The sequence below is a fragment of the Aquarana catesbeiana genome, linkage group LG06 (genome assembly GCF_042186555.1).
Source record: "Aquarana catesbeiana isolate 2022-GZ linkage group LG06, ASM4218655v1, whole genome shotgun sequence".
NCBI lineage: Eukaryota > Metazoa > Chordata > Amphibia > Anura > Ranidae > Aquarana > Aquarana catesbeiana.
In genome coordinates this window covers 83,080,734-83,097,823 of record NC_133329.1, presented here as the reverse complement: position 1 = coordinate 83,097,823, position 17,090 = coordinate 83,080,734, and the positions used below count along the sequence as shown (strand labels likewise).

Below are 17,090 nucleotides of genomic sequence, written 5' to 3'. Positions count from 1 at the left end.
ATGATGATGCCAATGGTCGTTAGGATGCCGGCGGCTGGAAGGTTGTAATGGTGTACAATGGAAACCTGTGGCTTTGTGTAACTAAAAGGCAGCTATATCCACACACTGGTTTGTATACAATATTTGGGCAATTTTTAGGCATTTTGCCAAGACACCCCTGAATAAACCTCACCAGGGTGCCTGGGCACTCTGGTCAAAAAAGGCTGCCCTACACTACAATTTCTAGGAGTACAGCCCCATTAAAATCTATGGGGACTGACTGCTAAGTCATAGGTAGCGGCAGAAAAGATTTTAGGTCAGGGGTGGGTAAATGCCAGAGAAGGCCGCCACGCCAGACAAAAGTAACTTTTCTCTGGGTAGGGCTTATCTGGGTTACATTGGGTTAGGAGGTTAGTAAGAATGGTCTGGTTGGATTTTGCATTGTGTCCTTTAATTCTAAATTAAGCATATGACAACATGAACCTTTTTTCCTTGCTATCTCCCCCCACTGCTTTAACCCACGGGGAAAAAAAAAATCTGTTTGTATCTTGTTCATTCGTTCATTCGACATGCAATCAAAAATATTTCTCCTTGAAAAAAGTAATCAAGTCAACGTCAACGCAGGAAATAATGAAAGCTTTGCAGAAACACACAATCAGTGCATGATGGAGCCGATTACAATAATTATAAGTGTATACAAAATTCAAGAACAGGTGTGCTGCCTGTCTACATCGAGCACTTCATTTTCATCAGTGATTTTCAGGCTCTGCCAAACAGGAAAAAAATTAGACTGCACAAAAGCTAATCAGAAATGATGGTACAGAAAGAGAAAATACGCTTTCTGCAGATATATCAGCAGCCTTTGCTATATGTGACCATTAAACAGAGATTTATGAAGAAGGGTCCCTGCAACAGGAGCCTGCTATGGCTTCTCCAGCCCACTTACTGCTCTTTAGTGGCACAATAAAGTTGAGAGCATCAACAGGCTTGCCAGAACATTCCTTTAATTACTGAGATATGTAAACTACACAGATTCTAATTAAACACAGCTGAGCCACCACCTTCAATTAATTAACTATGGTATAGGTATGACTGTACACACTATGTGGGATGGTAATTAATTCAGCACTTATCTTTGCCATTGTTTACAGAAATATGAATAATGCAGGTTCTATCTCTGCTTAATATGTGAACAAAACTCTGCTCCAGCCTCTCTTTAGAGACCCTGTTATTCCCCTGTTGGTAAAATCCTGACTTCAATCACAACCTGCACATCAAGGACATCTCTACCAATGCTGTGATAGCCAGGGGTTACTGCTCTCTGCAAATGTCAGTGTCTAGGGGGGTGGAGACAGGGGCTGCTGACTTTTGACAAAAAGTCAACATTTGCATATGTAGGTAGGTGGCCTACTGTATGTTTAGTTAGCACTTGGCTGCCCGAGTCAGGGGGAAGGAATTAATGCTTTAGCTGCCTTTCCTGAGTTTGTTCTCGGGCTTTTTCTGGGGTCCAACCCCCTGTGGATTATAAAAGGGAAGCGGTCTGGATCCTAGGAGTCGCGGGCTTAAGAAAGGACGGGACACACCTGTGGTCCACTTCAAGAGCTCCGACTCATCGGAACACCCCAAGGATTAAGACTCCGTGCAAGTCTTGCCAATTATGGATTCTTCCCATAGAAACTTCACCTGTGCAGTTAACTTGGGGCAGCCACAGTTAGGTGTAGTTAGCACAAGGACATTATTAAAGTTTGTACATGTTATGCTGAACCTTGCTGAAACTTTGAGAGGTTCTCCTGGGATGGCCTCCCCCATAGGAACCTGGGTTGAGCAGCCGCCTTGTCTACTTGAGGCTGGATCTCCACCTGCCCTAACCCTGGAGATCATCCTGGACAAGGTTCCATCACTGCTAGCACTGAACTTGCCCACCATGACCTCCCCAGACATTACCTGGCCGTCCATCCTGGACTCACCGGTACCAGACCTTCTGCAGCAACCTCTCCTGGGTTCTGTGCCAATGAAAGCTCATACTACCGATGAGCAAGCTCTATTTATAGTGCAAGCCTCCCAAGGGAATCTCATGGGACGGGCTGGTGTTCGATGGCAATGAGAAGTCCCCACTGAAACCCAGTGTGCCCTACCTAGCCATTCCTCAGGCACCTCCTAGCCCAAAGACGGCACCAATAGAGAGAACTGGCTTCAAGTACAACTGCTCAGCGGACACTTTCCTGCTACAAGGCAATGTCCACTTTCGGGTCAGGATTACCAGAATGGCCTGCCTGCAGCGTTATTTAGATGCTTATGTGTGGGAGAAGCATGGCTGTGTTTTCCCCGACATGCCTGTTCCATCAACTGGAGGAGCGGCCTAAGATTTATAGCTGCACTTTTTGGGAGAGACTTTACATCCCTGAACACCTCCGAAGTATCTGGCACCAGAACGAGCACATCAAGGCAGAGTTCCATCACTTTTACAGGGAATACATTGTCGGTTGACATAACTACCTAGAGCGGGTCAAAGTCATCAAGCCTGGTCATCTCTATCTTACTGTTCATAGAATCAAAGGAAACTACTCCACTACTAAGAGACCCATCTATCTCCCAGATCCTTTTTGTGTGTAAAACACTAGTTTCACTAGCTGTTAAATTTTTGCATGCCTGATGAGTTTTTTTTATATGCTGTCTATTTCGCACTACAAATAGTTTTATGTTACATGCTTAGTTAGCGCACTTTAACTTTATAAGTATTGTTGTTTGCAGCTGGCACAGCTTACCATAGAGGAGGGGGATGTGTAGGCAGGTGGGCTTACTGTATGTTTAGTTAACACTTGGCTGCCACGGTCAGGGAGAAGGGGTTAATGTTTTTGCCGCATTTCCTGATTGTGTTTGCAGGCTTTTTCTGGGGTTCAACCTCCATCTTGTGAATTATAAAAGGGAAGAGGTCCAGATCCTAGGGGTCAGGGGTTTTAAGAAAGGGTGGGGCACAAGTAGAAGGTTACTGGAACCTGTGGTCCACTTCAAGAGGGCCGATTCATCGGAACACCCCAAGGACATGGACTTCTCCGTGTGAGACTTGCCAATTATGGATTCTCTCCATAGAAATTTTGCCTGTGTAGGTAACCTGGGGCAGCCACAGTTGGGTGTAGTTAGGACAAGGACTTTATTACATGTTCTACATATTATGCTGAACCTCCAGTAAAGTCGTTTCAATTGCTGGGGTGCATGTTGGGTTCTGGTGTAACTCCAAAGAACCTGGGTCTGTAATAGCACTATGGGGTATATGTAACACCACTACAGGCTAACTCTCAAGGCAAGAGATAGTTGCCATGGGTAACCATAAGGAAGAACATCTATAGAAACCAGCCGTTTAGCGTGGTACCTGGTTAGGTGACAGGTCCTCTGGTAGTGAGGGGGTCGGTGTTCTGACTCCCTCCCTAGCTGTTTGTCTCCTCCAGTCACCGGGAGCAGACTAGTATTATGGAGATCAAAAGCCTGATCACGAGGTATGGGAAGGAAAGAGTTAATGAGCAGGCATTCTGTTACTGGGAGTGAGGTAAAAGAGGTACGCTGGACTGGTGGAGTGGGCGCAGCTCTGCATGTCCCTTCTAATACAACCTACATCAGTACAAGTGTGTAGTGTCATGGGACGAAACATCTCACAGAAAACTCTCTACATTAGTGCTGCATACAAGTGGCTCATTTTCGATGTTCGATTAATGTTCGATTCTTTGCATGACCGCAACCTCTGCCTGGTCCTGGGCATTGATGAGCAGGCCTTCAGGCAAAGTTTTACCCTCACGTGCAAATTCTCAAGTAGAGCTCACACACATAATAATATAGCTGAGAATGCAGCCTGTTAACTAGAGACCAGTGATGTCACTAAGGCAGGCCATACATGATTCTTTTTTTTCTTTTTTCGTTCAACCAGCAGGTTGAAAGAAAACGAATGAGCCAATTCCTCCATTCACACATTCGATATGGATGGGGGGGAATCCTCCCCACTGAGCTTGTGTATTCTGCTTGCAGGGAGCCCTCCCTGCCGTGGGACCGCAATGATTAGTGTTGCCGACTATAGCCAGCGATACTGATTGTTCAGGAAAAACCTGACAGGCTGGTTGCATACAGGACGACTGATCAATCAAATTGTAAACAACCGGCTAGTTCATCATATATTAAAATTCGGTCCCTGCTGAGCAAGCCAAATTTAGATCCATGTATGGTCAGCTTAAGAATGCAGCTTATCATTTCATTAGGGATCAGGGACAATGTAAAACGAATCCTATTCATGCAATGGAAGTTGGTTATATCACTGACAAGCAAAAATCCATTCACTAGACACCTGTAACACTGAGAATGCAACCTATCCATCCACTAGAGACTGTTGACATCTCTAATAATGCAGCCTATCAATTCACTGGAGACCAATTACATCACTAAGAATGGGACTTATCCACCCAATAGAGACCAGTGACATCACTGAGAATGCAGCCTATTCATTAACTAGAGACTGGTGACATCACTGAGAGCATAGCATATCCATTAACTAGAGACTGGTGACATCACTGAGAGCATAGCATATCCATTAACTAGAGACTGGTGACATCACTGAGAATGCAGCCTATCCATTTACTAGAGACTAGTGACATCACTGAGAATGCAGCCTATTCATTTATTAGAGACCGGTGACATTATGGAAAATGTAGCCTATCCATTAACTAGAGACTGGTAACATCACTGAGAGCATAGCATATCCATTCACTAGAGACTGGTGACATCACTGAGAATGCAGGCTATCCACTCACTAGAGACTGGTGACATCACTGACGGCAGCCTATCCATTCACTAGAGACTGGTGACATCACTGAGAGGGCAGCCTATCCATTCACTAGAGACTGGTGACATCACTGAGAGCATAGCATATCCATTCACTAGAGACTGGTGACATCACTGAGAGGGCAGCCTATCCATTCACTAGAGAACAGCAACACAACCAAGAGTTAAATAAAGGTTGAATAGTCATTATGTGTCTTTTCACAAAGCCCATTGCCTTGCTAGAATAAATGAATGCTGGAAATGTTGTTGCGATATGAAGTAGCAGTGCCAGTGTCTTGTGAGCACCCACCTTTTTCATCAACATGTAGATATGCATTTGGGCATCATCAAACACATACCGATGTGGGTTCTTTATACCTTCTAGTGTCTTTTCCATTGTCTTGCTGTCAATGTTTACCCAGCGCGTTGCTCCAGGAGCCAGAAACTGCCTGTAAGGGAAAGAACAATGGAAAAAGTTCAGACAGAGGACATATATAGTAACATTCTGGAATGTAAAGATTTGCAATAATTAAATGTATTTTTTTTTTTATACAGTTAGGAAGGTTTATTGATTGTAACTTCTACTATCCCCTGTACAACATCACAGACTGTGAGAGGGAGGGGCAGCACTAGGAGCCAATCAGGGTCTGTTGCATGCTCATGTGCTAACAGGAGGACAGAATGATCAGAGTTGAGTGTTTTGTGTTTCCCTAATTTTTCAATCAGAGGGCTAAGGGTGGGGTGGGGAAGTGACACTACTGTGCTCCTTAACTAAGCGTTTTGAATCGTGGGCAGATTCGCCGCGGATCTGCCCACGATTTGACAGCGCCGAGGTGTGAATGACAAAATGTGGGACTCGCATTCGAGATGCCATTCATTCAAAACAATAGAATCAGTCGCGGTGCGGGTGTGGTGCGATTGTCGCGTGATAAAACTTGCTGCAATCGCGGCAACCCGCATCACGGGAAGCATGTCGCCCAAAAGTAGTGCAGGAGCTACTTTTGGGCGACATGGTTGCCGCGATTGCAGCACGTTTCATCACGTGACAATCGCGGCAGAACCACACCGCAATTTGAGGTGTCATTCAAATGAATGGCATCTCAAATGCGAGTTCCGCATTTTGTCATTCACACATCAGCGCTGTCTGCGATTCAAATCTCTGTATTGTGAACGCAGCCTCAGACAGAAGGTGCCCCTATCCTGTAGTTTTCTGGAGGCAGCCTGTAGTGGGTGGAGCCTGCTGGGTCCCTCCCACATCTCTGCTCTTTGTGCAGACTATGCACAGCTCAGAGATTATGTCACCCCTACTTTTACAAGGTGATACCTGTTTCTTTTAAGCCTTTCGCTGCCAGGGACATTTTTTGCGTTTTTTTTTAACACGTTTAAAAAATAATATCTTAACAAAAAAACATTCATATAGATATGTTCAATGAAAATAATTCAAAAATAGAAAAAAATTCAAAAATAGAAATAGAAATAATCTGATAATAAAGTGCGTATAAAGTTACGCCACTCCCCTGTACCCCCCTGCTCATCTACCCCACCAATGTTCCCACTTTCTCATTTGCCCCACCACTGTACCTCCATGCACATCTGCTCCACCACTGAACCATCTTCTCATGTGTCCTAACACTGAACTTATCTGCTCATCTGCCCCACCACTGTAACCCCTTTTCTCATCTGCCCCACGACTGTACCTCCTGCACATCTGCCACCACTGTAACCCCCTGCTCATCTGTCCCACCAATGTACCTCCTTTCTCCTCTGCCCCAACACTGAACCCCCCTGCTCATCTGCCCCATCACTGTACCCCCCTGATTTTCTGTCACAACGCTGAACCCCCTCCTTCTCATCCCTCCCACCACTGTACCTCCTGCTCATCTGCCCCACCACTGTACCCCCTTGCTCTTCTGTCCCACCACTGTAACCCCCCTGCTCATCTGCCCCATCAATGTACCCCCTTTTCTCATCTGCCCCACCACTGTACCTCCCTGCACATCTGCTTCACCGCCATATCCCCATGCTCTTCTGTCTCACTACTGAATCACCTTCTCATCTGTCCTAACACTGAACCCATCTTCTCATCTGCCCCACCACTGTGACCCACTTTCTCATCTGCCCCACCAATGTACCTCCTGCACATCTGTGTCACCTCTGTTGCCCCGGCTCTCCGGCCCCACCACTGTAACCCCCTGCTCGTCTGCTCCACCACTGTAACCCCCTGCTCGTCTGCCCCACCAATACACCTCCTTTCACATCTGCCCCACTGCTCTACCCCCCTGCTTTTCTGCCCCAACTCTGAACCCCCCTGCTCATCTGGCCTATCACTCTACCCCCCTGCTCTTCTGTCCCACTGCTGAACCCCCTTCTCATCTCTTCCACCACTGTACCTCGCTGCACATCTGCCCCACCGCTGTAACCCCCTACTCTTCTGTCCCACCTCTGAACCCCTCCTGCTCATTTTCCCCACCGCTGTACCCTCTTCTCATCTATGATATGCGTGATATGCAGAGGGGTGAATGGCGCACTCATCCTGCTGATCCACCTCTCACATCCAGCCCACATGCTTGTATGTAATGTATGTGATGTACAGTTGTGCTCATAAGTTTACATACCCTGACAGAATTTATGATTTCTTGGCCATTTTTCAGAGAATATGAATGATAACACAAAAACTTTTCTTTCACTCATGGTTAGTGTTTGGCTGAAGCCATTTATTATCAATCAACTGTGTTTACTCTTTTTAAATCATAATGATAACAGAAACCACACAAATGACCCTGATCAAAAGTTTACATGCCTCTGTTCTTAACACCGTGTTTTGCCCCCTTTAACATCAATGACAGCCTGAAGTCTTTTGTGGTATTTGTGGAAGAGGTTCTTTATCTTCTAAGATGGTAAAGCTGTCCATTCCTCTTGGTAAAAAGCCTCCAGTTCCTGTAAATTCTTGGGCTGTCTTCCATGAACTGTACATTTGAGATCTCTCCAGAGTGGCTCAATGATATTGAGGTCAGGAGACTGAGATGGCTACTCCAAAACCTTCACTTTATTCTGCTGTAGCCAATAACAGGTCAACTTGGCCTTGTGTTTTGGATCATTGTCATGTTGGAATGTCCAAGTACGTCCCATGCGCAGCTTCCTGGCTGATGAATGCAAATGTTCCTTCAGTATTTTTTGATAACATACTGCATACATCTTGCCATCAATTTTGACCAAATTTTCTGTGCCTTTGTAGCTCACATATCTCCAAAACATCTGCAATCCACCTCCGTGTTTTACAGTAGGAATGGTGTACCTTTCATCATAGGCCTTGTTGACTCCTCTCCAAATGTAGCGTTTATGGTTGTGGCCAAAAAGCTCAATTTTGGTCTCATCACTCCAAATGACTTTGTGCCAGAAGGTTTGAGGCTTGTCTCTGTGCCGTTTGGTGTATTGTGAGCGGGATACTTTGCGGCATTTGCGTAGTAATGGCTTTCTTCTGGCGACTCGACCATGCAGCCAATCTTTCTTCAAGTGCCTCCTTATTGTGCATCTTGAAACAGCCACACCACGTTTTCAGAGAGTCCTGTATTTCACCTGAAGTTATTTGTGGATTTTTCTTTGCATCCTGAACAATTTTCCTGGCAGTTGTGGCGGAAATTTTAGTTGGTCTACCTGACCGTGGTTTGGTTTCAACAGAACACCTAATTTTCCACTTCTTGATTAGAGTTTGAACACTGCTGATTTGCATTCTCAATTCCTTGGATATCTTTTTATATCCCTTTGCTTTTTTCTACAGTTCAACTACCTTTTCCCGCAGATCCTTTGACAATTCTTTTCCTTTCCCCATGACTCAGAATCCAAAAACGTCAGTGCAACGCTGGATGAAAGATGCAAGGGTCTGTCAGGAGTCCAGAAACTCATTGACCTTTTATACACACACGCTAATTACAAGCAAACAGATCACAGATGAGGATGGTTACCTTTAATAGCCATTCAAACCCCTTTGTGTCAACTTGTGTGCATGTTATCAGTCCAAAATCACCATGAAACTTTTGATCAGAGTCATTTGGGTAGTTTTTGTTATTATGATTTAAAAAGAGTAAACACAGTTGATTGATAACAAATGGCTTCAGCCAAACACTAACCACGAATGAAAAAAATGTTTTTGTGTTATCATTCATATTCTCTGAAAAATGGCCAAGAAATCATACATTCTGTCAGGGTATGTAAACTTATGAGCACAACTGTATGTGATGTATGTGATGTCACATACAAGCATCTGGAATGGATGCACAATGATGAGCTCAGGTCAGGGGCATTTTCTGAAAGCAGTGGGCCTGTGTGCAGGATCATAAGTTGGGCCCCCCACAGCTGAGAAAAAGTGGTTGGTTGTGATTTTCATTGCGTTGAATACTGGCTGTGGCTTAAAGGGACACAGAGTGCCGGGGTTCAGTAGTAAGTGATGCAAAGGTTCAGGAATAATTTCAACAAAGTTCCCAGAAGCTCAAAAGTAATTCCACAAACTTTCACCTGATTGTGGTTATTCTCAATCACAGTGAAATTCCTTCTTTCTGAGATTGGTAGTGGCAACCAAGCGTATCATCTTCCTCCAGATGGTGGGCGGGGCTAGCAGGACTGTGATTGGCTTTGGCAGTGGCCAATGACAGTCCTCCTCCTCCTGGAAACAGGGACCACCCTCCCCTAGCAGAACTGCACCCAATCTCTTCCCCATCACAAAAGCTGACAATCGCAACTACAGCAAAGTTAGAGAACCAAACAATGTTTCCCATCTTTTACAATGTGTGGGGGCACAGTGCCTCCCCCTCAGTGCAGGTGCGGTGTGGGTAATTCTGATATTGGAATGCATCAGTGTCTCACTGACACTTCCCTGCGCTGCTCTGCTGATGAGTAGGGAGTGGAGTTCCGGCAAAAGAGGCTTCGCGTGCCGCTTGCGACAACGGTGCCAGGGGTTGTCTACCACTGGGGTAGGGGTTATTCTGTTTCAATAGACAGATAGTTGACTAGTTGAGTGAGAGCTCCAAGTACCAGATCCAGGTGATGCGTGTGTGCAATAGCACTGGACCAATAAAAGTGGGATACTGATACTTTTGGTTATGACCCAGAATGAATCCTCCTTCAAAGGACCTTGTTCCGGTCCTGGACGGCTGCCTGTCTGATAATCTCAAAAGAGGAGTTACAGTAGATATTAAGACTTTGGGGTGAGTGTTGAGGAGAACCCAGTACCAAAGTTTCTGAGACTTCAAGAGTTTTACTTCAACTTTTATATTTGACAAAGAGTATCAAGAAAGGCCAATGTGTTTTGGGGTAAATTAGACGTGCGGTTCGTTTCGTTCCGAATAAATATTTGGACAAATTTTTCATTATCCGGTGATTCGGAAGTATCCGAATACCCGAACTACAGTATAAACAAAGTTTACCGAATGCTCTGAATAACGAAACGGAATTTGCCCGAATTTCCGAAATTCTAATTGAAATTCGAATAGAACTTTACATCGAATTCCAGTCGAATTCGTACTGTTCACGTTTCTGGAATCAAAGACCGTGTGTGTGTGTGAGTACCATTTTTAAATAATGCTGTTTTAGTTAAACAGGAAGTAAAGTTTTCCTGTTTAATTGCACCTACAGGTAAGCCTATAATAAGGCCTACCTGTAGGTACTGTAAATATCTCCTAAACTTGCACCGTTTAGGAGATTTTAACTATATACGCCTTCACCAACGTCATCGGCCCATGTGCACTGCAGGAACAGCCGATCGTGCCCTCTCTTCAGGGCCCTGTGCCGTGACCAGTGGCACCCGCGTGGGAGTGACGTCATCGCGGCTCTGGCCAATCACAATGCCGGAGACCGCGAACCCGGAAGAAATTCCAGGGTAAATGTCAGCCATCTCAGCAGTGTGCGGGCACCGCTGCAACAGCTTCGTTCTAAGGTAAGTATTTCATAATGAGCTAGCATGCAGTGCATACTAACTCATTATGCCTTTTTCTTACAGGTGTTTTTTATTTTTTATTAGGGTTTACAAACTTTTTAAGCCAAAGGTGATTTAAAGAGTCATTGTAATCATTTGATGAAGATTTTTCTTTTGTTTGTTTACTTTGCCACATTCGAATCGAAAAAAAAAATTGAAAGTTTTCATTTCGGAAGATTCAATATTTATCGTTTTGAATGTTTGGAATAGAAAAAAAAATCGGTAAATTCAAAGAAAATAGACATAAAACTAATTCCAAATACGAATCCTGAATACGAATTGAACGAATCCATCAAATTTAAAGAAGCTAAATAACTAAATTAACGAATCTAAACGAAAAAAAACAAATTTTTTCGTCATGCACATGTCTAGGGGAAACGCCTCCCTCTTTATCAGGGCTGAAGGCTTGGATATGACTGGGCTCATGGTGAGATGCTATTAGGATACCTGTAATTAGGCTTGATCTGAGCTGTCAGATCTGTTTTCCTGCAAACTATAACAGATCTTGCAAGATTACAGCCAGGGCGTGCCCTACCATGGGTCCCGGTGGGTCCATGGGACCCAGGCAGCACTTTAAGAGGGGTAGCAACACAGGCAGACTGCCCGAGGACCCGAGGCTCCCTCCCTCTAGCATGGAGTGTCATGCTGCTTGCGCTGCCTGCACACTGGGGGCCGCCCAGTGTCTAACCATGCCACTAGCATTAGGTCAGCTGTAGTAGTCCACAGGGAGCAGGGGAGGCGATGGGGCCGGGAGCGCTGCTGACTCTCAGACACCGCCCCAATGTATGGTCGGGAGAGGCCGAGGCTGCTGGTGCAGCTAAATAAGGGGTTCGGGGTGGGAGCGGCAGTGCTGAGATCCCCTGAGCTCTGTTCGGAAGTGGAGTGAGCTGGCTGGCAGGTAGGTTCTTTCGGCTTCTCCCCAATGCGATGCCTGTGTGGATTGTTTGACGAGGCTGCGTTGATGGATGCTGATAGACTGCATTGATAGACACTTATAGGCTGCACTGGTGGGTACTGATGAGGTGGCACTGATGGACACTGATGAGGCTGCACTGGTGGGCACTGATGCGTATATAATTACCATGATATAAAATAATGGATGTGGGGGTCTTTTGGTGAGCGTGATTTTTTTTTTTTTTGGGTTCATTCTTGGACCCAGGCAGCACAATGTCTTGGGCCAGCCCTGATTACAGCCCAATCATTTCCACCGTGCCAGCCCTGATGAAGGGGAAGCATTTCCTCACAAATACATTGGCTTCTCTTGCTGCCCTTCGTCAAATATCAAAGCGGGACTGAAACTCTTGAATAGTCATGAACGTTTGTACTGGGTGCTCCTCAACACTCACCCCAAAGTACCAGGTCCAGTTCATCTAACATTTGCAGGCAGGGCTTTTTTTCTCAGACAATAGGTGCAGGAACTCCCCTTTTCCGAGTCACCCCTTTTCCTTGCCCCTACCCACCTCCGAGCACCATCCCTTGGTTCCATCCCCAACCCACCTCCCAGTACCACCCCTTTTAGACAATACAGAACCAAGTATCATTTTGTGGTGCTAAGTAATTTGTATGGAATTTGGTAATGATATCAAGAAAAGCAGTAAAATAGATCCCCTTCAGCCAGCAACAATAGATCCCCCTAACAACAATGTACCACCCACAACAAAATTCCCCCCCCCCCCCAGCAACAATAGACATCAACAGATCTCCGCACAGCCAGCATTAATAGACTCTCTGGCAGCCATCAACAATAGACCCCTCCCCCAGCATTAGATCTCCTTCAGCAACAACTGACTCCCAGCAACATAAGACCCACCCCTAGCAACAATAGGTCCCCCGCCAGCAACAATAGACCTCCTCACCAACAATAGACCCCCCTGCAAAAACAGATCCCATCCAGCTAGAATAGATCCCCAGCAGTGAGCATCAATACCCTGCAGCACACCCTTTGCCATTACATACAGTCAGTCCAGGAGGTGCCGGAACTGCGTTCCCCAGTGTTCCCGCTGAAAAAAAGCCCTGTTTGCAGGTAATGTAAAGCTGCAGCTATACAAAGAGAATCAAACTTAAACAACTTACTCATATACAGACTGCACAGTGGATGTCACTTTCGACTGCTCTCCGTACCTTAATTCTTCACAGGCCTCCCAGAAGAGGAGGTTCTCAGCTGGAAAAGTGGGAACACACACAAAAAATAATGATTATATGTTTTAAGAAGCAAAATAAATGTAAATTTCTCCATTTATAGACAGACCGCCTTATAATAGGGCACCACATGACACTGGATCTTTTGCTGTAGTCGTAAAGAGTTCTCAGCATTGAGTTTTGTTGGCTGTAGAGTTTCTCTTCTTCAAAATGAGATACAGAAACCAACATTAAATGAATGTTATATCTGGTGGCCCCAAGCTGTCTTTGGACATTTGTCATTTGTAGATGAAGAACTGCTGACAACAAATCATTAAAAGTAGAACTATGAGCAAAACTTTTTTCACCATTTTGGACAGAGTAAAGGAGGGTTATAACACTGTCCATTTTATTTTTTATTTTTTCCATCTTTGTCCCATTGCTAAAACAGAAAGTGAGTGGAAATCCCTCTAAAGTGAGGGAATACATCGTTGTCACCGGGGTCACTGGAACTGGTATCCCCATTGGAAGATTTCCCCTCTATTACGGTAATTTTCTGGGGACAACCCAAAATTTGTGTTTTTCTTTTAATTTCACTTTTGGTGATAATGGTCATCAGGACAAATAGAGAGAGTGAGGCTGCGTACACACGAGCGGACTTTACGGCAGACTTTGCCCGGCGAACTTTTCGACGGACTTTACGACGGACTTTCTGAATGAACGGACTTGCCTACACACAATCCACCAAAGTCCGTCAAATTCGTACATGATGACGTACGACCGGACTAAAACAAAGAAGTTCATAGCCAGTAGCCAATAGCTGCCCTAGCGTGGCTTTTTGTCCGTCGAACTAGCATACAGACGAGCGGACTTTTCGACCGGACTCGATTTTGACCGATTGATTTAAAACATGTTTCAAATCTAAGTCCGTCCAACTTTTGAGCAAACAAAGTCCGCTGGAGCCCACACACGATCGAATTGTCCGACGAAATCCAGTACGCCAGACCAAGTCTGCCGTAAAGTCCACTCGTGTGTACGCAGCATGAATCTTCCTAATAGGGACACAGCTAATAACAAAAAAAAAGTTTTGCCTTTAGTTGGGGACACCAAAGCAGGCTCACTAACTGTCCATTAACACACAGAGCCAAGGCTTGGCCCCACCCTCTCTCTCCCCTCATTGGCTCACTGGCTGTGATTGACAGCAGTGGGAGCCAATGGCTCCCTCTGCTGTCTCAGGCAATGAGGAGAAAAAGTCCCCAGAGAGCCAAGACTCTTGTGCACATTGCTGTATCGCAATGGGGCTCAAGTAAATATTGGGGGGGCTGCTGCATAGATAAGGTTTTTTTTACCTTCCTGCATACAATGCCCCTAGAACCACTTTAAAGTGTTACTAAACCCAGGACCCTGCATTTTAGTAAATATAAACTGCTAAATACCTTTTCTCATCAGTAGTATATAGCAGTATTGTGACTTCTATCAGTTCATGGTAAGGCTTGTAGGAGGAGTTTTCATACTGCACTGAGCTGTCCTATTAGGATCCAGGACCCCTGACCCTCTGTCTGGACAGTGCTGATTGGTCCTGTGATGATCAAATGCACTCTCCCAAGAAATTAAAAACTCTCTAGCAATACACACCAAACTGAGCATGTGCAGCTTCTCCAAAGGCTGTGTACTATCCAGACATGCTCTGGAGTCAGTGGAAGAAGAGGATCTGTGCATACAGGATCAAACAGCCTTTTTAGACAATGCAGAGGATTAACCCCTTAGGTTTCACAGTGAGTATAACAAGCATGCTTTACTGCATATACAGACTGATTTTACTGTTGTGGATTTAGTACCACTTTAAGTGTTCCTATAGAGGTATTTGTGTGCCCACTCTAATGTGTAGATCCAGAGATATTGGGAGCTGTATTTAATAGAAAACCATGACTTTTATTGTAAAAGTCAGACTTGGCCAAACCTCTTCCTGCCTCCCAGGACTTGCTACTTATAGGTGCCAATATGAAGATTTGGAAGGTGAAATGGGGTGAAGCCTTAATCAAATTTATAAGAATAGAAGAAAACACACCCCTGACTGTGATACAAACATTTCAATCATAATGCATAAAGGTTCTAGATAAAAGGCATTTATGTGGATTCATATGAGGTTTTACAGACAGATTTTTTTTTCTGGTCCACAGCTAGGGTCAGTGGCATATCATACAGGTTTTCAAGTCAGCCTATGGTCTTCATTTCTCCCCAACATCCACAACTCCCACCCTCCGGTATCCTACACAGATTTTCCTCACTGCGCTGTCATTTGTCATCATAGCTACGTCCTTACAACCAATCACATGCTAGCTCCAGCATTCGCAGTAGATTGGCACTTCCTCTGTCCAAACCTGTGACCATGCTGTAATCGTATGAGGTAAGGATGGACTCTCATGGGAATTTTGATGTAATGAGGGAATGTGAGCGACTGCTGGAACTTCGGGTATCAAGAAAAGGATATTTTAGAAATTACTTCATATTCATTTTGGCCTCTGATAATCCTTGGCTGTTCAACCTTTTGATATGTAGAATGGTCTGATAAAAGGATATGGATAAGCCTTTGGCACTCTCACTCTGTTGGATGTGTAGGCGGTATTGTGCCCTGACTTTTTAATTGATTTGTGGTACTGATATTTCCCTGTGTAGTTAAAGATGACAAGAAGTGGCGCCAAACTAGTGGTGAATAATGTTGAGTGAAGTTTCTCCTTTAAAAGTGGATAAACCACTCAAATTAGTGAAAAAGTAAGAAAGTGTGGCGCTACCTCATATATCAACTGTTCAAAATATATCTGTAAATGTGATCACCTCCTATAACACATACATACCATCAATCAAATCACCTCCTATACCACATCAGGAGTGAAGGTATACAAAAAAAATTATAATAAATGGGTATAACTTCACTGGAAGAAGAGGTCAAAAGGAAGTCCAATCACCGTGAACAAAGAAAACACTAAATATTGAATTAAATGTCCTTCAAATGATGCTCCACCTCAAACCGTGCGTGAGAAATTCAAACTCACCAAAACTAGAAACTGAAAAAACCTTAGGGCAGGGGTCTTCAAACTATGGCCCCTCCAGTTGTTCAGGAACTACAATTCCCATCATGCCTAGTCATGTCTGTGAATGTCAGTGTTTTACAATGCCTCATGGGATGTGTAGTTCCACAACAGCTAGAGGGCCGTAGTTTGAAGATCCCTGTCTTAGGGTAATGATGGGTTTCTCATAACCAGCTTCATGGATGAAGAAGGTCTACCTTTTTCTTAGATGAAGCTTAGACAACGGAACTCAGAGAAAACATACAAGGAATCACAGTGTAATATACTTGACAACATGGCAAAAGGTAGGTAAATGAAGCGATACAGCGGACACGCAGCCTCTATGTATTTCGTGTTGAACACATCATCAGGAAGCTTCCTGATGACGTGTACAACACGAAATGCATGGAGGCTGCATGTCTGCTGTTTGCGGACGTCACATCCGGTCTTGTTGGTTTCCAACCCCCAGGCTTTGAAACGCACGCCGCGGTGGACAGGACAGGGTGCAGAGGTACATGTTGGTGCTAACTTATATAACTAATCAATAATTGCGCCATTACAAAAAAACGTAGTGCAAGAGATAGCTGCCAGCATGTAACAATGTGGTAAACAGTGTAGAAACAAAAATTATATGGAACACATGCAGCGCTAGAAAGTGTATATGTGGCAGAGTGCTTAAGTACAAAACTTATGCCAAATGAGCAGTAAGTGTGATAAGATTTAACAAGTAAACACATAAAGAAAAAAGTCCATAAGTGTATAGTGAATCATATGTAAGTCCACAGGAACTGGGGGTTCATGGGCGTATGCGGTGTCACACCTACGCATGGGGTAGGAACTGGAACAGGCTCTGTGTGTATGGGGAGACACTTTGCACCCAGATCTTCCAAAGTTCCAAATCAACACAGCAAACAATAGAAATAAGTACCCTTACCAGAGGGGATGGACACAAATACCGTATGGTGGAGTGTCATACGGGCTTGAGGGATCCAACCATCCTGGGGATGTCTGGTTGAAGAGGTCCTGGCAGGGAGTCTCATCCGGGACAGCAGTCGCTGTTCGATGGTGTGTAGGTCCACAGCCAATCAAGATATCTCTCTACGATGGAATGTCAGTATAGGAAAAAAAGACTGAGGCTCAGCGAGGTCCCATTC

The 17,090-nt window shown here is 44.7% G+C and overlaps 1 protein-coding gene across 2 annotated transcripts in view; it reads right to left on the bottom strand.

Annotated features, from left to right (window-relative positions):
- Positions 1 to 17,090, bottom strand: part of RGS11 (regulator of G protein signaling 11) — a 266,061-nt gene that overhangs the window by 51,534 nt on the left and 197,437 nt on the right. For both annotated transcript variants that reach the window (XM_073636325.1, XM_073636326.1), the window contains exons 14-15: positions 12,824 to 12,911; positions 5,093 to 5,231 (exon numbers count right to left, since the gene is read on the bottom strand). In XM_073636325.1, coding sequence (XP_073492426.1) covers positions 5,093 to 5,231; positions 12,824 to 12,911 — 227 coding nt within the window. The remainder of the gene's footprint in view (positions 1 to 5,092; positions 5,232 to 12,823; positions 12,912 to 17,090) is intronic.